Here is a 21,808-nt window from a genome sequence, read left to right as displayed (position 1 = left end):
TTGTTGCAGGAATTATGCCAGATGCTATGTCAGTGAGGGTGTTAATGTATGTGACAAACAGAGTTGTAAAACAATGCAGTCAGTCCGCATGCAGTGCTGAATAGATCCCAGGCCTGCATTATAGAACGTAATGCTCTCATCATCACCAAATTGTGACCTGACACAGAAGAATATATTTTAAACAGCATTAAGAAAAATCTGACTACCTAGATGTTAATTAATTTCCTTAGGCTGTGGTGCAAATATTTGATCTTTTCCATGCATATTTCAGACTTCACAAGTTCACAGGTTGTTAACCAGTTGCTAAAGATTACTTTCACTGACCTCAAAGTTCTTCAAAAATTAGTTGCTGCCATGGGTTGCAGTAGAAGCCATGATCTGCTGAATATGGCAGGACTCACATAGCCGGATGAGCTGTTCTCACTCTAGTGCATATTGCTGCTTTGCTAAATTATATGCTCTTGCTCAAGTGTGGATCAACAAGCCCTGAAAATTGGTCATTGGCATTGGAGGAGAAAACACTCCATTGGATTGGTATAGCAACATCTCAAAGGAATGGTGGTTGAGGTTGTTGGAGGCCAATGATCTGAGCCACAAGAGTTCACTGCAGGAGTTGCACAGGACAGTCCCCACATCCAGTTATCATCAGCTGCTTCATCAATGACCTTCCTTCCATCAGAAGCAGGGATGTTTTCTGATTTTTTCATGCCTGCAGGTAAAAGTCACAAGCAACATTAAGGCAAGAGCTAGCAAGTCGCAATTTTACATTCATGTCACACTAAGGCCATCAACAATTAGCAAGAGTCTAATGAATCATCAGAGGACATTTGGGGACACCATCATCTACAGATTCTCCTCCTACTTCACATCAGCCTGACCAGAAAATCATTTATCTTTCCTCCATTGTTTTTGAGACTAAATTAAAGAGTTGATGACACCAAGCAACTCCAGCCTTTGTGGGAAAGGTACTACCATATTGTTGCTGGGTAGGGAGATATGGAAATTGGGAGAGTGGAAATGGGGGAGGGATTTCTGTTGAGTACTTGCAGGTTGTGGTGTTTCCCAGTATCTGCTGCTTTCAACCTGTAAGTTATCATGGGTTTTGTGAGATGCTATCCAGTGGTGGAGGAAGTAACCGTTAGGATGTTAAACGTGGCTCTGTCCAAAAGAGTGCTGAATATTTTAAGTACTTTTTAATCAGATAAAGAGCACTTTGGGAGCTTTTTTCATATTGTCTGATTTTATGATAATACAGAAAGCAAATTGTAATGAGGTCGCAAAGAGAAATAAAGATTTTTTAAAATTAAATCTGGAATACTGATATTTAGTCCTTGTAAAAGTAACTTCTTAGGCCTCATGGGTCTCTTCTTCAGTTACTAAGCCTACACTCACTATTAAAAATGCATGCACACCAGAATTCCACGACCCTGACTTCTTCTGGAATGTCAGAAGGGTGATTCAAGAGCCATAACTGGTGAGGAACTAAGCTAACTCAGAAACAAGTTTTGGATTCCCAGATGTAATTAGGCAAGATCAAACCAGACTGGTCACCTGACTTACTGTTTAATAATGTTGAATTCTGGTTGCTTCACATTATTCCGACTCCAAAATTCTGGGTCCAAATGAAAACCTGTCATGATTAACCTTGCCATTTGATCAGTGGTGCTCATGCCTCACATTAAAACTTGTATCCTATCTTTTTCATGGAATATTATGTTGATTGAGTGGAAATCTAATTGGTTACTTTATATCAATGCCAGGCTGTTAATTTAAAGTAAAGAATCCTATTTGGTCTAAAATGATGGACAAAAAAGACCTTTGTGTGTTTTATCTGCACATTTGGATTGTTAAAAGGTAAATGACAACAAACTGTTAAGTACAGAAAAGGAGAAGTTACAGCCCACGTGTTTCAAATTGCAGTTCTGTTGTTTTGAAGATCAGAAGCCCTTGAATTCCTTCACTGAAAATTGATCACATTTCTGAGATCAATGGACACCAGGCCATTCTGTGCTACAGTGATTGTGAAGCACTAGCTGTCACATTTGTGGCCCGAAATGTGAAGTTAATAAAACATTAAACACAAGTTTTATCAGGTAAACTTCTCCGAGTCTTTATTCTCCAGTTTCCTTTGTTCTCCTGCTTGTGCTCTTATCTCTCTCTCATACCACGTGACTTCCGGTACATCTCATACATATTCATTATCATGACATCAGCCAGCTGAATGAATATGGCAAAAACAACAGATTGGCCTTGCAGGTCCGATGGGTTGAAAAGTCAACAGTAGGATCTTAACCAAAAAGGCAAAATGTAAATTTTAAAGATTAGAAAGAGTTCACTCAAAGGTCACTACATCAAAGCTACATGGAGCCAATCTACTGCACACAGTTTTTAATTGAATTTCCTTGTGGTCAGTGTGGTTTGAGCTATTAGTTCTGACAGAGATTACATATCTCTTTTTCTTTGTATAAGCATAGAACAATACAACACAGTATAGGCCCTTGATGTTGTGCTGACCCATATATCCATTCTTAACAAAAGAGTACTAAACCCTCCCTTTCCCATAACCCTCTATTTTTCTTTCATCTAAGAGTCTCTTAAGTGCCCCCAATATTTCTGCCTCCACCACCATCCCCAGCAAGGCTTTGCAGGCACCCACAATTCTCTGTGTAAAAAAACTTACCCCTGATGTCTTCCCTAAACTTCCCTCCTTTTACTTTGTACTTGTGTCTTCTGGTGTTTGCTGATCCCGCCCTGGGAAACAAGTGGTGGCTGTTCACTCTATCTATGCCTTTCATAATCTTGTAGGCCTCGATCGTCTCCTCTCATCCTTCTACGCTCCAAAGAGAGAAGTCCCAGCTCTGCTAACCTTGCCTCATAAGACTTGTTTCCCAATCCAGGCAACATCCTGGTAAATCTCATCTGCACCCTCTCCATAGCTTCCACATCCTTCCTATAATGAGGAGACCAGAACTGAACGTATCCTCCAACTGTGGTCTTACCAGAGATTTGTAGATTTGCAACATGACCTCTCCTGAATTCAATCCCTCTGTTAATGAATACCAACATCTCATAGGCCTTCTTAACTGTCCTATCAACCTGAGCACAGCCTTGAGGGATGTATGGATTTGAACCCCAAGGTCCCTCTGTTCATCCACACTCTGAAGTAACCGACTATTAACCCTGTACTCAGCCTTCTGGTTGTCCTTCCAAATTACATCACCTCTGGATTGAGCAATACTCCTGTCTATATCCTCCTGTAACCTTCGACAACCTTCAGCTCCATTCACAACTCCTTCAACTTTTATGTCATCCGCAAACTTGCTGACCCATCCATCTGCCTCTTCATCCACATCATTTATAAAAATCACAAAGAGCAGGGGTCCCAGAACAGATCTCTGTGACCCTCCACTAGTCACCCACCTCCAGGCAGAATACTTTCCTTCCACTATTACTCTCTGCAAGCTTCCTTCAAGTTAATTTTTTATCATTGTGGGGGACCTTGTCAAATGCCTTGCTAAAATCCATGTAGACCACATCTACTGCCCTACCCTCATCAATTTCTTTTGTTACCCCCTAAAAAAAATCTCAATTCAACTCATGAGGCACGACCTTCCCTTCACAAAGCCATGCAGACTATCCTTGAGTAGACTGTACTTCTCCAAATGCTCATAATCCTATCCTAAAGAATCCTCTCCATAAGCTTGCATCTTTTGTCAATTGTGAGCTGATTTCCCATTTAACTCTTGCACTACAAATAGTTTTAAAATATACAATACTTTTATGTTGTACAAAGGTTAAAAAAATCTTTTAGAACTCTCACTTTACTTAATGTCAAAACTGCTCTCAGATAAGGTAGATTTTAATTGTTTTCTCAAGTTTGCAGGAGTAGACAAAAGAGAAAAGCAAAGATTTGTGTGAATTTCTGCATATTCTTGTATGCTGATGAAGGGCAGTACTAGTGATACTGAACTGTGTATTTTCACAGCTGTTTTTTCAGGAATCATTTTACTGACATATCAGGAAATGCTGTGAGGGTTTGAATCTATCGACCAAAGACCAATGCAAATACTGAAAAAGGCCAAAGCACAAAATCATTATGTACCACTTTATCCTGGAGATTTAGAAATGCAGAGGCTATACCAACATTTCTTCTGACAGTGTGTAGTTCTTTAAATACATATATTTCAATAGCATGGTCACTCTTCATAGTATTTACTAAATCAGCAAAAGTATTCCAATATTGTCAATGTTATTTAGATCCATAACACACTATTTTGATCCTGCAGTGGGTGAAGAAAATACTCCTTTGGTATTTAATGCTGTGCTCCAGTCAAATTAAAATATGCAGTGCATTTTAAAAGAGAGTTAATTTTGTTTATACATTGCTTTTCCTGCAGTTATAGGAGTAAGCGATATTAAATTATTCAGTGTAAAGAATTTCATCAAAGCTTGTTCTTTTTTTCCCAAAATAAAGTGTAAACCTCAATAAATAGAAATGGTCAATCATTAAATATTCTGTAAATATGTTTCAAATATGTTTAATATTAGTAACTGAAAGAGATTGTCTCATCTTAGAATCATTTGTCACAGTTGCTCCAAAGATGACACCTTACGTAAAAAACAGTGATGATCCTGTATTTTTAAATGTTTCTTATGGGAAAGAGACTGTGAAAACATATTTTGTAGCCAGCTTTATTACATTTTTCTGTAATTATGGTTAACCTCCAATATTTAACTGGAATTTATAGATTAATTAATCAGAAATATTAAAGTACTAAATTATTTCAGACATTTTTACTGCATTTTTTTTCAGAATAGAAAATGTTTGAAATCTTTCAGTTGCATTTTAAAATTAAATACAATTTATCTATTAACAAAATTTCACTTGGGATTTTGTAATGCATTTGGAAAACTAATACATTCTTTTGAAAGCAGGGTGAAACCCCTTGTGACTGTGCAAGGGTTTAAAAAAGGACAGGTTTTTCGATGTGTCATGTGCATATCCCAATTATGATTAATTAGGTTGATTCTTTTCTAAGCTGGCACTACTTTAAAAACGCATTAAGTAAACCCTGGGAATCCTATCTGCTATTATGGCACAGTGCACAAATAATTATAACTTATGAGCTGTATTAGGAGCTTAAAATGTACTTGTGACTTTTTGCTGAACAATGTATTGAAGATTGTGTTAATTTATCCATTGTTCAAAATTTATTCCTCTGATTAAATTATTTTACTGGAATGCAGATAAAGCTGTACTAATCAAGCTCTGAAAGATTTAAAATCTGCAGTATTTCATAATATAGACTAAAGCGATTATGAAGAATTCACCAGACATTGGCATTAAGCCAAGTATAGTTATTCATTTTTGTGCAAATTTGGAGAATTATCTTCCCTGGTTAAATACCACATTTTCGGGCTAATCTTCTGCCAATCATTTGTATTTCTAACAATGTGACTGGGAAGGCCAGATACTACTGATCGACTGTGTTTCATTATTACTATTATCAGTAGAATAATCGTTCTCTCAGAGTTGAGTTACTTCCATTTCCTTCCCCTAGGTATTGATCTTTCATTCTATAACCTAAGAAATGGGAAAGTTTTATTTTACACTGTGGTTTTTTTTAAAGTGGACATCAGGAACCAGGTTGCATTATGGAAGAGGAGAGATGTCTGATTTGGCATGTGATTATTTTAATGCTCAATTGCAAACATTTTCTTTTCATTGAAGCAGTGTTTATGTGTTTAAATTGACTTTAACATATTTACTTTGTATCATGAAAAAATGAAAGATACTTATGGTCAATTGTGTTCAAACCACCTAATCAGAATTGGAGGAATACGAAATAAAGTAAGAATAAATTAAAACATAACTTTAATTTCATTAAATGCTGTACATGTTTTATGCAACTTGTACTGTTGAGCCCCTAGTATGACGTTGCAGAACCTCAGATTCACAAATCTTGCTGCCCCTTGCAGTCTTTCGAGGCTTCTTGTAGCATTTCTGTCAGAATGCTATTAAATTGTTCAATAAATAAGCTTATCCAATCATTACATTCCTCATGAAGTAAAGAGAGTATCATCAATGTTGTCCGAATCATTCTGGTAGTAACCATTTGTTTAATTTATGGAGTTAAGAAAGTGCAAGGATGTGTTCATGATGATGGGTCTGAGAGGGAATGATTTTTCATCATTTTATTGGTATTTTTTAGTTAAATGATCTCGTTATATTATTGTACCATATTCCCATAATCCAAACAATGCTCCACTCTTTACAAAGCTATTAGGAAAATTCAGCAAAGAAATATAAATTTGAATTAACTAGTTTAAGCTTTCATAAACTACAGATTGGTTCTTTGTGAATTCATATTTTGTTTAGGCAGCTGCATTATCACTCAATTTAGATGTGAAATATTGCCATGGTCTGGCAAGTTACAGCATACTCAGCTGCAGGATGTTATTGGTAGTTCTTCATCAAATGACTTCAACCTGCTCTTTGTTTACATAGTTAATAGTAGAGCATTTCAGCTTTAGTTTTCTGGTTAAATACAGCAGATTGGGTTAATCTGCAAGTTGTTTGTATTCCTAACAGTCTGTCTGACGAAATGATTCTCCAGCCACCGTGAAAGGTGCAAGCACATGTGAGAACAGATACTCAGAATGATAAAGAACAGGGCTTAGAGTAAATATTCTTCAAATGGACTAAATTGAAATTAGCAAAGGTGTCTCCGAGTATAAGAAATAGCAGATGCTTTTCACACCCCTTTGCAGTAACCCCGACTTTCCTTGATTCTCTTAATGTCCAACAATCTATTAATCTCTGTCTTGAATCAGTTCAGCCATGAGTCTTCATAGCCCACTTAACAAGAGAATTTCAAGGATTCATTGCTCCGTATTAAGAAATGACTTCTCATTACAGTGGTCAATGGTCACCCCCTTATTTTGAGACCACGACTTCTAGTTGTAGATATCCCAGCTGTGGAAAACATTAATCCCATGTCTTTAATTGAATATATTTTTTAAATGCTAATGCTAGAAATCTGAAGTAAATACAGTCTGCAAGCAGCATCCAAGGACAGAGAACTCAGTGACCTTCCAAATAAATTGTAATGTGTAATCATCCTGCATTATTACATCTGTTTCACTCTCTACAAGGTGTTCCCTGACTGCTGACAATTTTCAGGAAATCAAGGAGAATTACAGCACGGTAATTCTCCCCTTTGGTCCACTGAGTTTGTGTCATCAACCACTCATTTACACTAATCTTCCATTAGTTCTATGAGAATTTTTACTTTTCACTGAAATCATTTCTCATTCTTTTAAACCCAAGGGAGCATGAATCCAGTCTGCTTAACATCCCTCAGGGCAAACCTCCCCATCCTAGCAATCAATCTGGTTAATCATCATTTATTCTCTTTTCACAAATATATCTATCCTTCATTAGGTGAAAGACCAGATCTGTACACAACACACACAGCTCAAGAAGTAAAAGTTCAGACTGTGATAACCCACGAGTAAGAATAATGCATACCAGTAATGTGCATTGAACTAAATCTTTGGCAGAATCTTCAATACTGTTGTGGAAAATAATATCAACAACAATATTGAAACATTTCATTGAAAAGTTAAATTAAAGTAAGTTAAAACCTGTTGACTTATGCAGCTTAAATAGTTACAAATTAAGCAAGATCTTTCTGTTCTGTGTGTGTAACCCAAGACAGCAGGTATGGAATTAAATCCTTTCACTTCAATCCTGTACTGAACTCCATAAAATCATGCATCTTTACATTGACTTTAACAGCACTGAGCACTTTATACACAATGACATGCTTTGGAAGTCGAGATACTGCTGTGGTGTGGAAATTTGGTAGCAAGTTCCAACAAATAGCAAAGAGAAAATGACCAGATAATATATTGGCCTTTTCAATAACTTAAGTGAATGTAATTCAGGAATTATACTGAAACTGCAGAATAGAAGTGGCACCAACAACCAAAAGCAAATCAAATGATAAACAATTAAAAACAGAATTCTGCAAAGAGAAAAGCTGAGTTTATCTTGCTTCAAGTTATTGGCCTTTCACCAGTACCTGGGGTTGATTACCACATGAGAAATAATTCTTAGCAAATAGAATAAATGTTATGTTTTGAAGTTTCTTTACAAGATTTCCAAATTCAAGTCACACCATAGAGTGAAAATATATTGGAATATCAGGCCAGTTTCTCATTCAGTTTTCTGCATTTTGTAGCCAGTTACCTCAATCTTAACCGCAACCTGCTTCTTTTGCTTGGAAATGCACACTTCAATCCTGTAAGATTACAAAGGCAACCTTTACTCTGGATTTTAAAAAAACAAAGCAAATTTACCAATTACATTTCAATTTAAAACATTTGAACTCACGATAAAAAGGTCATAATCTGATACTTACAGCTTTTCATTTTTCAAGCAAAGATAATTGCAATAAGAACCAAGAATATTAATACATACGGTACAACTTGTGTGGGGTAAAAAATCTTGTTAACACATTATTTTCAGGAACAAAGAACAGATTCCTGTAATGTGGATGTGCCCTAGAGACAGCAGTAACATACTTTATTGATCTGGCAGCTGAGGATGAATAGCTGTTGAAAGATGAAGTGTTATTGCAAATCACATCATTAAGAAGATCATTAAACCATGAATAGTTCAATAAGATATGGACAGCATACTCAACAGAGAGTAGACTGACTTTCATTCACTCTTTTTCTTTGTTATATTTTGAACTGTGTCTCACAGACCACATCAAAGTGATATTATAATTCACCTTTGCAATGATGGCTTTCACAAGCGTAGCATTTGTGAAGAGTTTTAGGGTGAGTAGGCAGGTAATACAACAACTGTGATCATATTAAAAATAAACCCAAGATCAGTTCAATTCATTACTAGCAGTGTTTATGGTGAAAGATCTAAAGATAAGAATGTATCCCTGTGAAAGAATGTCATATGGAATAAATACATCTCTGAACTTTAAGCTGCTGTGTTCCAATGTTATAGACTTAAGCCTATTGCCCTCTAGAGGTGATTCAAGAAATATAATTTTATCTTTTTATTCATTCATTAGTATTATATGGGGATTGCTGGTGAAACTAACATTTATTCACTATCCATGTTTGATCTTGTAAAAGGAGTGCTGAGCTACCTTCTTGGGCAGCTGCAGTGAAGGTACCCCCACTGTGCGGTTGGGAGACAGATGCAAGATTTGAACCCAGCATTAGTGAAGGACTGGCAATTCATTTCGAAATTAGATGGTGTGTGGCTCAAGAGGGAACTTACAGCTGGTGGTATTCCAATGCGCTGAAACCCCTGTGTGTCTTTATGTAGACATCACAGGTTTGGAAGCTGGTATCAGAATTACTAACAAGTTTTGTTCATTTTGTAGATGGTACCCATTGTCGTCATTGTGTGCTAATGGTAGAGGAAATGAATGTTTATAGTGATGGATGAAGTACAAGTTAAGTGGGATATGTTTTTCTCAATGGTGTTGACCCAGAGAATTGTTATAATTCAGGGAAAATAGAAAGTATCCCATCATGCTACTGACTTGTGTTATGCAGTCAGTAGAATGTCTCTGGGGTGTCAATAGACAATAGGTGCAGGAGTAGGCTATTCACCCCTTTGAGCCAGCACTGTCATTCACTGTTTTCATGGCTGATCATCCACAATCAGTACCCTGTTTCTGCCTTCTCCCTATATCCCTTGACTCTGCCATCTTTAAGAGCTCTATCTAACTCTTTCTTGAAAGCATCAAGAGAATTCGCCTCCACTGCCTTCTGAGGCAGAGTATTCCACAGATCCACAACTCTCTGGATGAAAATTTTTTTCTTCAACTCCATTCTAAATGGCCTACCTTTCATTCTTAAACTGTGGCCTATGGTTCTGGACTCCCCCAACATCGGGGACATATTTCCTGCCTATAGAATGTCCAATCCCTTAATAATTGTATATGTTTCAATCAGATCCCTTCTCATCCTTCTAAATTCTAGTTTACAAGCTTAGTGTCAAGAGGTAATATTATTAGCGCCTCTAGTCCTTTTGAGTTCCTGATGAATGAGACCCACAGGGTGCAGGGTTCACCAATATTAATATCTTTGAATGTAAAATATAGGTGGTTAGACTTTTGTTAGACATGGTCATTGGCACATTATTTGCTATTTATCAGTCCCTGACTAAATGTCATGATCTTGCAGTATGCAAGCAGGGCCTGTTTCATTTGCTCAAGAGTTTGGAATGGAATTGAGTATTGTGCAAGCAAATATCCCCACTTCTGAGCTAATGGAGACTTATTCACTATCCATATTGATGTAGCTAATACACTTTGAATTCTCTTTATAACATTTCTGCATTACAGGTGGTAATTAGCAGCATGCCACAGGAATTAGTGAGTGAGCCCCCAGTGCTTACAATGAGGAAGTACACTGATGGGTGGAATGCATTCCGTGAGGAGAAAGCAAAGAGACTCCAATATGATTTAAACAGATTAGGTGAATGGGCAAGTACTTGGCAGAAGCCAAGTAATTGAATGAATATGAGTTATCCACTTGATTCTGAAGACAAGAGAGACAGGTTATTGTCTGAATAATGATAGATTTGAAAAAAAGCAGATGGATGGATCTGGCATCCTTGTGCAACTGTTCAGACACATCAAGCATTTGGGGAAGCAAATGGTTTGTGACAAGAGCTTTGAGGACATGAGCCTGTTCAGGACCAAAGTGATCTGAAGTTTAGTGTCAACAGAGGAAGTGCCAAGAAAGTCCACTGGGATTCCTGAGATGACAGGACTAACACGTAAGGAGGGATAGTGTTGATTAGGCCTTTATTCAATTAAGTTTAGCAGAAATGGTTAGGATTTCACAGAAAATGTTAAAATTCATACTAGGCGAGACATTAAGTGCAGGGAAGATGTTCCATTTTGCTGAGGGGAAACTTCCCTCCAAGTCTCAGAGTATGCTATTTAGAGCGGATTCACTCAGAAAGTGATAGATGAATCAATGAATTCCTTATCACAAAAGACAAAGAAAGTAATCAGTGACTGTAATCAAGTGTAGGGCAGTAGTTTAAAGAGCCAATACTACACAGGGCTTGTGGCCTGGGTCAAATCCTGATCGCCAATGCTACCTGTGTAGTTTGCCTATGTTCTTGTGAGTGCTCGAGCTTCCTTCTAAAGCCCAAAGAGGAGTGAGCTAGTAGACGTTAATGTTCCCTATTGTGAAGGACATACAACATGGTAATAGTCCCTTCTGGCCCACGAGCCTGTGCTGCCCAAACATCCCAATTCATCTACAACTCCCATACATTATTGAGGGTGGGAGGAAACCGGAGCACCCAGAGGAAACCCACACAGATGTAGGGAGAACATACAAACTCCTTACAAACAGCACCAGATTTGAACCTGGGTCATTGCTGCTGTAATCATGTTGCGCTAGCTTCTATAGTAACCATGCTGAATGGTAGAATCTTGGGTGAGTTGACAAGAATATAGGGAGAATAAAATGGATTAATCTAGGACTGTTGAAAATGGGTGCTTGATGGTTAGAGTGGACTTGTTGTGGCAAAGGACCTGCTTCCGTGATTTGGAAGTGCATCAAAAGGCATGAGGAGTAGGCAAGAACAATATGCTGAGTGGATGATCAGCCTGGTCATACTGAACAGGGAGCAGGCCCAAACAGTTGATTGACCCACTCTTGCTCCTATTCTCCATGAGTTCAGCAATGCACCCTCACTAGCTCCACAGTCCTCAGCTACCCTGTCCCCCCCAGTCACTGAAGCCAAAATGAGAAGATCCTTAAAGAGGATGAACCCTTGGAAAGCATTTGACCCAGACAGTGTACCTGACTGTATCCTGTTTTTGCAGACATTTTCAACCTCTCACTGCTGTGGTCTGAGGTTCCCACCTGCTTCAAAAAGACATCAGTCATGCTGGTGCCCAAGAAGAGTAAGGTAATGTGCCTCAATCACACACAGCCTGTAGCACTGACATCTATGATAATGAAGTGCTTTGAGAGGTTGATGATGGCACAAGTCAACGCCAGTCTCAGAAAGGACTTGAACCTATTTTAGTTCATAAACTGCCTCAACTGGCCAACAGTAGAGGTTTTCTCGCAGGCCCTGCCCTCTGCGTTGGACCATCTAGACAAAAAAAGTGATGTTGAGTTGTTCATTGATTATAGCTCAGTGTTTAACCTCATCATATCACCAAAACTGATAAACTCAGGGATCTGTGGCTCTATTCCTCACTTTGCAAAGTGATCCTCGACTTCCTCATTAATAAACACCAATCAGTGCAGATTGGCAACATAACCTCCTCATTGACCATTAACAATGGGGCATCTAAAGGCTTCCTGCTTAGTTCCTTGCTCTATTTTCTTTGTACGCATGATTGAGTTGCCAAGTTTAGCACTAAAGCTATCTATAAATTTGCTAACCACACCAAATCTCTGACACAGTCAGGAAGCCTTCAGCACCCGAAGCCCTTAGGGAGTCATTCATGTCTTTAGCACCCTCTCGAATTCCATCTAGTTCCCATAAGCTACCATTATTAATATCTGGTACCTGGTTCCCATGACGCCACCATTATAGTCAGAATATTGATGGAGATCAAGAACCTGGTTGTATGATACCAGAACAATGATCTTTTCTTAACATCAGCAAGATCATAAAACTATCGTGAACTTTATGAAGAGAAAGCCATGGGGCCCTTTGAAATCTTATGAGTTAATTATAATGAGTGTTGCTAGTTGCTTTGCAGTACTAGAAAGCTGTGTCAAGTAAGACATTTCATCTGTACATTGTACTAATGTATGTGACAATGAACTTTCATTCTCAAACTGTTCATTTAATCATTTAAATTAGATTAGAAGATCTGATATTGCAGAGTTTTGCTTTTAAGTGCTCTATGTACTTGCATCAGGAGCGAACAGGATTAGTTTCCCTTTGGTGGGCAATTATCTTGGTTTCAAAAGTAGGAAATGTTTTAAAAATTCAACAGGTCAGGCAGCATCTCTGAAAAGAGAAACCATCAACTTTTTGTATTCATAACCTTTCATCAGACCTGAAAAGGGGAAAAATAGCCAAGGTAGTAAAATCTGAGTAAAATGTCTGAAGGGCATTTCAAGGTTCAAGATTCATTTTATTTTTACATAATAATACATTAAAAACTTAACATACATAATATAGTTTAACTTTTTTCTGCCATAAGACCATCACCATGTGCCTGGCACTCTTACAATAGGAGAAAGAAGCAAAAGAGAGTTCCTTCAGTGTCACTGAGTGTCCATGGATTTGCTTCCAGCACTCCCACAACCTCTGTAACTGCAGACACTCCTGTTCGATCCATCAGCAACCCAAACTCCAGATTCAAACCTCTGACATGATCTGGAATCCTTCAATGCCTGAGGCCCTTCGCGAGCCCTTCTCGCCTTCAGCACCCTGTGAATTCCAGCTCCGATACCTGATTACTATGAGCCAATCTCCAGCAGCCTGTGTGGTTCCCCAACCACAAATCGCTTGCAGCCTGTGTGGATCCCTCATTTGCCAAGCCCCTTGCTGATCTACCACCATGGTCACCTTCCCTATAGACAGGGTTGGCGCCAAGCGGGGGCATTCGCAGCCATTGATCCCCCCCCAATGAGATATTGTGAACCACCCCCACCTGCTCGTGGCATTACCCCCCCAAATGAGGTCCCCCACCCACAGCACTAGCATCTAGCATTACTAGACTCCACACAATATAAGCAGCACATTTGTTTGTTACTTTGGGGGTGCGGGAATGCAGCACATGGAGGAAATTCACGCTAGGCATGTAGACAGCGCCATCCACCTCCCCCCTCCCCTACACTGAGCGAGTTTTCGGATGTCAGATTGTGCCCCCGAGGTTACTAGAAGCACCTCCCCCTATGACCCCGCTAAGACATGTTCTGACCCAACCCTGCCTATGGGGTGCCTCAGCTACTGAACCCCTCGCAGGTCTGCTGCCATGGTCACCATCCTGTAGGGTCTCTGATAGAGAGAACATGTGGCAGATGTTTAGATCCATGGATGCTGGGAGGGAAAGAGGTGAAAGGGCAAGTGTTGCGCAAGAAAGTGCCCTGCCATGAGGAACATTACAGGAGCATGGAATTTCTTTAATATTATTTTGCAATATTATCTTCTTCATTTTGCAATATTGTCTGCTGTACAGGCTTTGTGCTTCAATTTTGATAAAAGATTACCAAGTAGTCTTTGGTAAACAACTGCTTTGTTTTGTATTTCATAGCTCCAGACTATGTTTCCTTCCTCTCTGATTTCTTCTTATTCACCTCCTTCTATTTGCACCTCCTTTAGATAGATCAGGTGGATTTTAAGTGGATTCACCACCCTCTTTCAGCCAGCATCCCTCCCATTTGGAGTCCCCCTTTACCGCCTCTGTATCAAAGACATTAGCAATTATGCTCTGCAACTTAGAACCTGTTTGATTTCTAATTCTCCCTGGTTCTGATAAAGATCATTAACTATATATCAACTCTTGTTTCTCTCTTCATGCTAGCTGCCTGACCTCAGCATCTAAAGCATTTTCTGTTTGCTTTCAGATTTCCAGGATAGTTTTTTTTTTTGCTTTATGAATATAACAATTACGATCACAACATGTCACTTTTAAATGGGTTCAGTAGGTTAAAATCTTGCCTTTTGTTGATGACCATGAAGAATGTTATCCAGGAGAATGCCACGATTGGCATACTCATTGCCAGAGGAATGGTGACATTGGAGAAACCAGGCTCATTTAGAATTAACATTGCACTTTTTTTTAGCTTACATTTTTTTTTCCCCTGATTCCAGAATGAATGTTCACAGTTTCAATATCAGGGCCTCTGCTCTGTACGTCAGTCATGGTCCAGTTTAGTATCCTGAGACAATATTGAATTAAGGAACTTTCAACAATTGTTGCCTCATTTCATTCCTTTTTTTTTATTGCAGGTTCCCTGTGCCCCAGGTTTAATGGAAGCATTACTGGAAAAGATGGCAGAGAAAGAGAAACTAGATAAGGAATATGCTTTGCTCCCAAAAGAAGAGAATTGACAGGTTTTTGCCATTCATAGATGCAGTAAAGTTCTGTGGCTGATGGGTTTCAACAAAATAGATTGATAATGGATTAATAGAACTTAATAGCTTTGTTATCTTCTTCCATGACTGATCCTGTGATTATACAAAATAAATAGAAAGGAATTAAAGCATTTTCACTAGAATATGTAATTTATTCCCCTGAAATTCAGAGATCCAATTTAATCATTTATTTCCCCAGCTTTTGCCAAAAATAATATCACTTTCGAAATAAATACTAAATATATTTAGTTTTTTGATGAACGATTATGCTTTGAGTTGAGGAAGAATTTGTTTTTGAACTGCTCATTATTTTTTTAATTTACCATTCGTAAATACTATTTATTTTGAAATGTAATCAAATTGAGGTTCCTATCTTCATTTTTCTTACAAAATAATTCAATGTCTTCATATCTATTTTTAAAGGAATGTTGATAAGAATGTTGCTTATTTGCTGTAAGAAAACATAATCCAATATGCAGTGTTATATGTAATAAATTTTATAATTAGGTTCTTGTCTTATCCATTTCACATTTTAATTTGTTAATACTGTAAAGACATGTCAACGTTTAAAATGTTTAAAAATGTAATTTCTAATTTGTACAGTTGTGAAATTGCTGTCTATGTTCTATCTTTCCATTGCAGAGTGATCAGGAAGAGGAATTTGCATATCACAACAGGTTTCATATGGTTGCGATGGGATAGTATCAATATGAAATCCCAAGATGATTAAAGAAAATAAAGTAACCCATTTTCTCCTGCAAAATGTGACTAGTTAATGAATTATCATCAGACAACCCTGCCAACTTGCATGGTCAAGACTCCATTTTTGGACACATCGCAAGCATGTTAGCTACAGCATTTTCTACGAGATCTGAAGTTTATGGATTCAGGTCCTAATCTGTAGACATGAGCACAAAATATAGGATTATATTCATGGTTCACTGCTGTCAAATGTGCAGTACCATGCAAGTTTTGCAATGGTCAAGACAAAGTACTGAAGCAGTGTCAAACTGCCAGATAAACCATGCTGAGAGAACACTGCATTGTCAGGGGTTATACTAAGGAAACTGTGCTGTCAGAGAGGTAGAATGGAGGGATTCCATGTACATGAAGAATGGTAACAAAATTAAAGCACATATTGTTTTAGGTCTTCAATAGAGTAGACAATAAATAAATATTAAGCTTCAATACTTTTGTCCAACTTAATTTGTAATTTTCTTGCCTCCTTTAGTAGAAGAAAAACCTTGGATTTGCAAAAATCCAAGTTCTAGACGTAAAATTTAAAACAAAAATTTTAATGTGTGTTCTATGTAAGTAAATTTGTGTTTTCTTTGAAGTTGATTTTAATTGCATTTTTTTTATGTGAAGGATTTATTTTAAAGCAGTAAAGTGATTAACAAAACCTACACGTTTTTAACTTTGGGATCAGCTCCACAATAACAGGCTGACGTGCAACTAAAGAAAATAACACAAACTTTCTCTTAACCACTTTTATGAAATTAATGTCATTTTTTTCTTCCTTTTGTCTAATAAAGGATTAGCTGAGATCTCAGGCTCTTGAAGCACGGGGACTAATTTACCCAGGATCTAGCAAGTTTCCCCAGTGGTTAATTAACATTAATTAACATAGTTTCCATCTTTTCCCCAGATCAACATTTTATTATAAATATGCAAGTGCGCAAAGTCCTCCATATTTTTTCCAATCGAAAGAAAACATTTAAAAGTATGTCAAAGTGCATGTATTTTATAACACTGAGTTTCCAATGAAATGAGTGACATCTGTTACAGAACTTGCTCCATTATTAGTTATTACTCTTTGTCACAAAATTAGTCTCTTCAATATGCCTGGCAGGTTTCAGAAAGATGCTGACACTGTACTATTTATGTGACAAGGGGTATTCAGATCTGTTTCTGGATCCCAGAGGTTTAATTAAACTGTTCCCTGCATACTGACGTACTGTGAACAGGTTAAACAGATCTCAAACAAGTATCTTATAAAGGCAAACTATGATGCCATGGTTAAAGGTAAACCTAGTTCAACAATGAAGGGTAAATCCAATCTACCTCTCGACTAATATCATTGGTAATAGAGAAGATATCTACCAGTGCAAAATTCTCAATTTCCAATTGGCAGTTATTAACTTGAAATAAAATCTTTTTGTGAAATTGTGTTGAACCAAGATTCTTTGACATGGTGAAAGTATTTTAATCTTAAAAGTGACCCCATCAAAATCATTTAAAACAGATACATATTGGGGGCGATATACATTACATCATTTGTATTGAAATCTAACTCACAAATGATGCTCCCATATGTACATTATCAGATCAGGTCTGGCTGGTTATAGGTTTTATTTAAATTAATCCTATCTCATTTTTGTTAAGATAGTTGATAAATTTCCTGGGTGTACTAATCCATGGTGAATGTGATGTTATACTGTGTACTTATAACATTTGTGATTTAATGACCACATCCATCACCTCTTCTTGGCTGAGCATTAAACTATGATAATTGTAATAAAGGGGAGGGGAAACATGTTTCCTGATGACTAAGAAAGACATTACTTGGACTGGCTTCAACATAATGAACTTATATGACTGGTAAACTGAAATGCCAAACAGTGGAATGTGATAATTTTCACCTGTTAATGAAAAATTGCAGATCATTATCTTAATGTTGATAAAGTTCTGTTGGCTTCATTTTTTTGGATATTTTAATTATTTTAGGTGGAATATTTTGACAACATATTACAGATTTTTGTTGGAAAAAATATGCCGAAGACCAGCATATACTTTTCCAATCCTTTTTTCTCTTCATTTTCTTTTTTCAATTCTCATTCATGGAAACTTTTGCCCCTTTCACACTTGCCAGTGATCTCAGGAATCAAATGCCAATCGGCCTTTAAATTGGCAAGTGTGAAAGCAAAATCTCCTCAACTCCGACGTTAGATGATGTCATCTCATGCCAGGAATTGTCGGCCTCGACCCTGGTGTCAGCAGATGACGGTGTTGAAATCAGGCAAGTGCGAAATGGGAAATCGAATTGCAGGCACTTCCCATTAAAGATAGAACAGACCAAACACTGGGGATAAACCCTTGTAAGTGTGAAAGCGTTCAGTGTCCCAGTTAAGAGTGATCTAGTGTGAAAGGCCAAACCCCCATTCTTATCCCAGGATACTGAATGGCCGATTTACTGGGATGCAAGTGTGAAAGGGACTATTGAGTCACAGAAGTCATTGTAGTGGCTTGATCAAGTGGTTGTTTACACCTGGTTGGAGACACATGAGAAAAAGCAATTGCTGGAATCTGGAGCAACACATAATCTGGAGGAATTCAGATTTCAGATTTATTGTCAGAGTACATACATGACATCAAATACAACACTGAGATTCCTTTTTCCTGCAGGCGCACTATTTGGTGGTGCAAAAATAAACTGTATACAGTGTAAACATATAAACAAATAAAAGAACTGTAAAAAGATAATGAATATAAACAAACTGTTCAATACAGAGAGAACAAATAAAATCAATCAATAAAGTGCACAAGTAAGAGTCCTTACGTGAGTCCCTGATTGACTTTGTTGTTAAGGAGTCTGATGGTGGAGGGATAGCAGCTGTTCCTGAATCTAGTGTGTGGGTCTTGTGGCAACTATACTTCTTTCCTGATGGCAGCAGTGAGAACAGAACATGTGACAAGTGATGTGGGTCTTTGATGATTGCTGCTCCCCTCTGCCAGCAGCATTCCCTGGAGATGTACTCAATAGTGGGAAGGGTTTTGCCTGTGATGTCCTTGGCTGTGGTCACGCCTTTTTAAGGGCTTTATGCTCAGTGGTATTAGTGTTCCCATACTAGACCATGATGTAGCCAGTCAGAACACTTTCCACTACACCTCTAGAAATTTGTTAAGGTTTCTGCTATGATACCAAACCTCTGCAACTTTTGAGGAAGAAGAGGCACTTATGTCCTTTCTTCATGATATCATTGGTGTGTTGGGTCCAAGAAAATTCCTCCAAGATAGTGACTCCCAAGAACCAAAATTTGCTCACCCTCTCCACCTCTGATCCCCCAATGATCACTGGATTGTATATACCACTGGCTTACCTTTCCTGAAGTCAACAATCAGCTCCTTAATTTTGGTAACATTGAGTGCAAGGTGGTTATTGGTACACCATTCTGCCAAGTTTTCAATCTCCATCCTGTATTCCCTTCCTTTATACAACCCACTACTGTGGCATCATCGGCAAATTTGTAGATAGTGTTATTGTCATACTGAGTTACATAGTCATAGGTGTCAAGTGAGTAGAGCAGGAGGTGAAGAACACAATCCTGTGGTACTGAAGTACTGATGGAGATTGTGGAGGAGATGTTCTTACAATCTTCACTGATTGTGATCTGGAGGTGAGGAAATCCATGATCCAATTACACAGTAGGGTGTTAACTCCCAGGTCTTGGAGTTAACTGATAGTTTTGAGGGAATTATGGTTCTAAATGCCAAACTGTAGTCGATAAAGAGTATCCTGATGTATGCATCTTTGTTGTGCAGGTTTTCCAGGGCTTTGTATAGATCAAAGTGAAATGGCATCTGCCATAGACCTGTTTCTACAATAGGCGAACTGGAATGGATCCATGTCACCATTCAGATAGGAGCTGATCTGCTTCATTACCAGCCTTTCAAAATGCTTCATGATTGTTGATGTAAGTGTGCTACTGGTCAATAGTTGTTAAGGCAGAGCACTGCACCCCTTTTGAGCACCAGTATGATTGACAACTGTTTTAAACAGACGGGTACCATGCCCTGCTGGAGTGAGATATTGAAGATATCTGTGAATACATTGGTAAGTTGATCAGCACAGGTCTTTAATACTCGGCAAGGTACTCCATCCAGACTGGATTCTTTCCTCGGATCACTCTCCTGAAGGCAGCATGCGCACACCCTTCAAAGGGTGAGTAGCAACAGTAGGAGAACAAGAATTGTTGATGTTACAGGTCCTGCCTGAAGCGTCAACAATTCTTTTCTCCCACTGATGCTGATCGACCTGCTGAGTACCTCCAGCAGATGGCTTGTTGTTTTGGTATGTGGAGTGAAACATGAAAGTCTGCAGACCCTGTGATTATAATAAAAACACACAGAAATACTGGAAGAACTCAGCCAGTCTCGTAGTGTCCATAGGAGGTAAAAATATATTACCAATGTTTCAGGCCTGAGCCCTTCTTCAAGAAATAAGCAAAGTACAGGAAGGCATTAGAATGAAGACTGCAGAATGTATCGTTCCCGATTAACACCTTTTGTTGGTCTGGACTCCTCCCCTGCCTGTTACCTTCCTGTTCTTTGCTTATTCCTTGAAGGGTTCAGGCCCAAAACTTCGATAATATATCTTTACCTCCAATGGATGCTGCAAGACTAGCTGAGATCTTCCAGCATTTCTGTTTGTTTTCAAGTGTTTTTTTAATGGTGTTGGCTTGTCATGTGACTGTAATGAACATCTTTACATTATACCAATATTGTGGCTTCAAAAACTTTCCTTCTGTTAGAAGGGCATTGATGGAATCACAAATGTGCCAAAACTTATTTTAATAAGCATTGGTTTGAGGAAGTTATTCTGCTAGCTGGAAATATGTCATTAGGTGAACCAAAAAAATGGTGAAAAAGGTAAAGGACCAAAACTGTTCAGAAAAGAGAAGGATAAGGAAGTAAGAAACAGATGGTTCAGTTTAAAGAATGCAAGGCTGTAATTTCATGAAACAACACAGAGAGGTAACTAAGAACAGAAATGTAATATTATCATGTGTTTCAGAATAAATTAATAAAATTATAAAATATATCTTAAAATGATAAGATTGTGAGGTTTAGTTATTAGATCACATTTCACAAACAAACATCTTATTTGCCATACAAGAGCTTTGCAAAAGTAGACTTCATGTCTGTAGTTGGCTTTGCAGAGTCAATGGGAAGTGCTTGTGAGAGTTACACAAATAGGTGTTAATGGACCAGCATGTTTGAACAGTGTCCAAGCTCAAGAACTGAGAAATCTTTTGCTGATAGACTGGACCCAGAGTTTTAAATTTCTGCTTGAAGTTCAGACAGAACAGCCATGATTATTTTCTAAAAGGTATTTTTCCTAAATTCAATTAAATCAAATAGCACCTAAGATTTAAACAATATGCCAATGGCCAGGGAAGATTTATGAACAGTGCAGTACTTGTTTCTCAATACATTCCTTCAGGTATGTTGCTGTGCTAAAGATGTTAAATAAATGCATGTTGTTGTTGTTTACATTAAATGCTCAAGTGTTCATTCTACAATTGGCACCATGGCCTCTCGGTCCAGCAGAATGGATGGTGATCAGCAATCTAGTCGAGCAGTCAGTCAGTTGATAATCTCATTCTCAGAGAGTGCTGGCAGCTGGAGGGTGAGAGAAATACAGGGTGGGTGCTAGTAATAGGGAGTGTGAGGGGTTAAAAGGAAGGGCGTGAACTGAAAGAGAGAGATGGGGCAAGAGAGAGAAATGAAGGAGGCAGGAAAGGCAGATGGGGGAAAGAATCTGGTTTGGGGAGGTATATATGAGGAAAAGAGTGCAGGCAAGATTATTTGTCTCCGTGTGTAGGGTCAACGTGTTTGTGTGACCCTGCACATCTATTTAATAAGTGCGGCAAAGACTGAAAAACAAAGGTCTTGTGTTCCGGTCTAATGATCAAA

At 38.1% G+C, this 21,808-nt stretch overlaps 2 protein-coding genes across 20 annotated transcripts in view; both read left to right on the top strand.

Annotated features, from left to right (window-relative positions):
- cntln (centlein, centrosomal protein) overlaps positions 1-15,875 on the top strand; it is a 608,473-nt gene extending 592,598 nt beyond the window's left edge. For 9 of the 15 annotated variants that reach the window (XM_069924320.1, XM_069924349.1, XM_069924336.1 and 6 more), the window contains exon 28: positions 14,987-15,408. In XM_069924320.1, coding sequence (XP_069780421.1) covers positions 14,987-15,008 — 22 coding nt within the window. In that variant the 3' untranslated portion in view covers positions 15,009-15,408. Of the gene's footprint in view, positions 1-14,986; positions 15,412-15,754 lie in introns of those variants that run through there. The other 6 variants (XM_069924283.1, XM_069924387.1, XM_069924266.1 and 3 more) reach the window with 3 other exon arrangements.
- A 3,793-nt stretch (positions 15,876-19,668) lies between these two features.
- Positions 19,669-21,808, top strand: part of LOC138757225 (endophilin-A1-like) — a 225,909-nt gene continuing 223,769 nt past the window's right edge. For 2 of the 5 annotated variants that reach the window (XM_069924243.1, XM_069924251.1), the window contains exon 1: positions 19,676-19,806. The gene's annotated coding sequence lies outside the window, so the exon portion shown is untranslated. Of the gene's footprint in view, positions 19,807-21,808 lie in introns of all 5 variants that reach the window. The other 3 variants (XM_069924232.1, XM_069924221.1, XM_069924224.1) reach the window with 3 other exon arrangements.

Source organism: Narcine bancroftii, chromosome 1 (genome assembly GCF_036971445.1).
Source record: "Narcine bancroftii isolate sNarBan1 chromosome 1, sNarBan1.hap1, whole genome shotgun sequence".
NCBI classification, from domain to species: domain Eukaryota; kingdom Metazoa; phylum Chordata; class Chondrichthyes; order Torpediniformes; family Narcinidae; genus Narcine; species Narcine bancroftii.
Note: the sequence above shows the minus strand (reverse complement) of the source record. Positions and strands in the feature narration are given on the sequence as shown.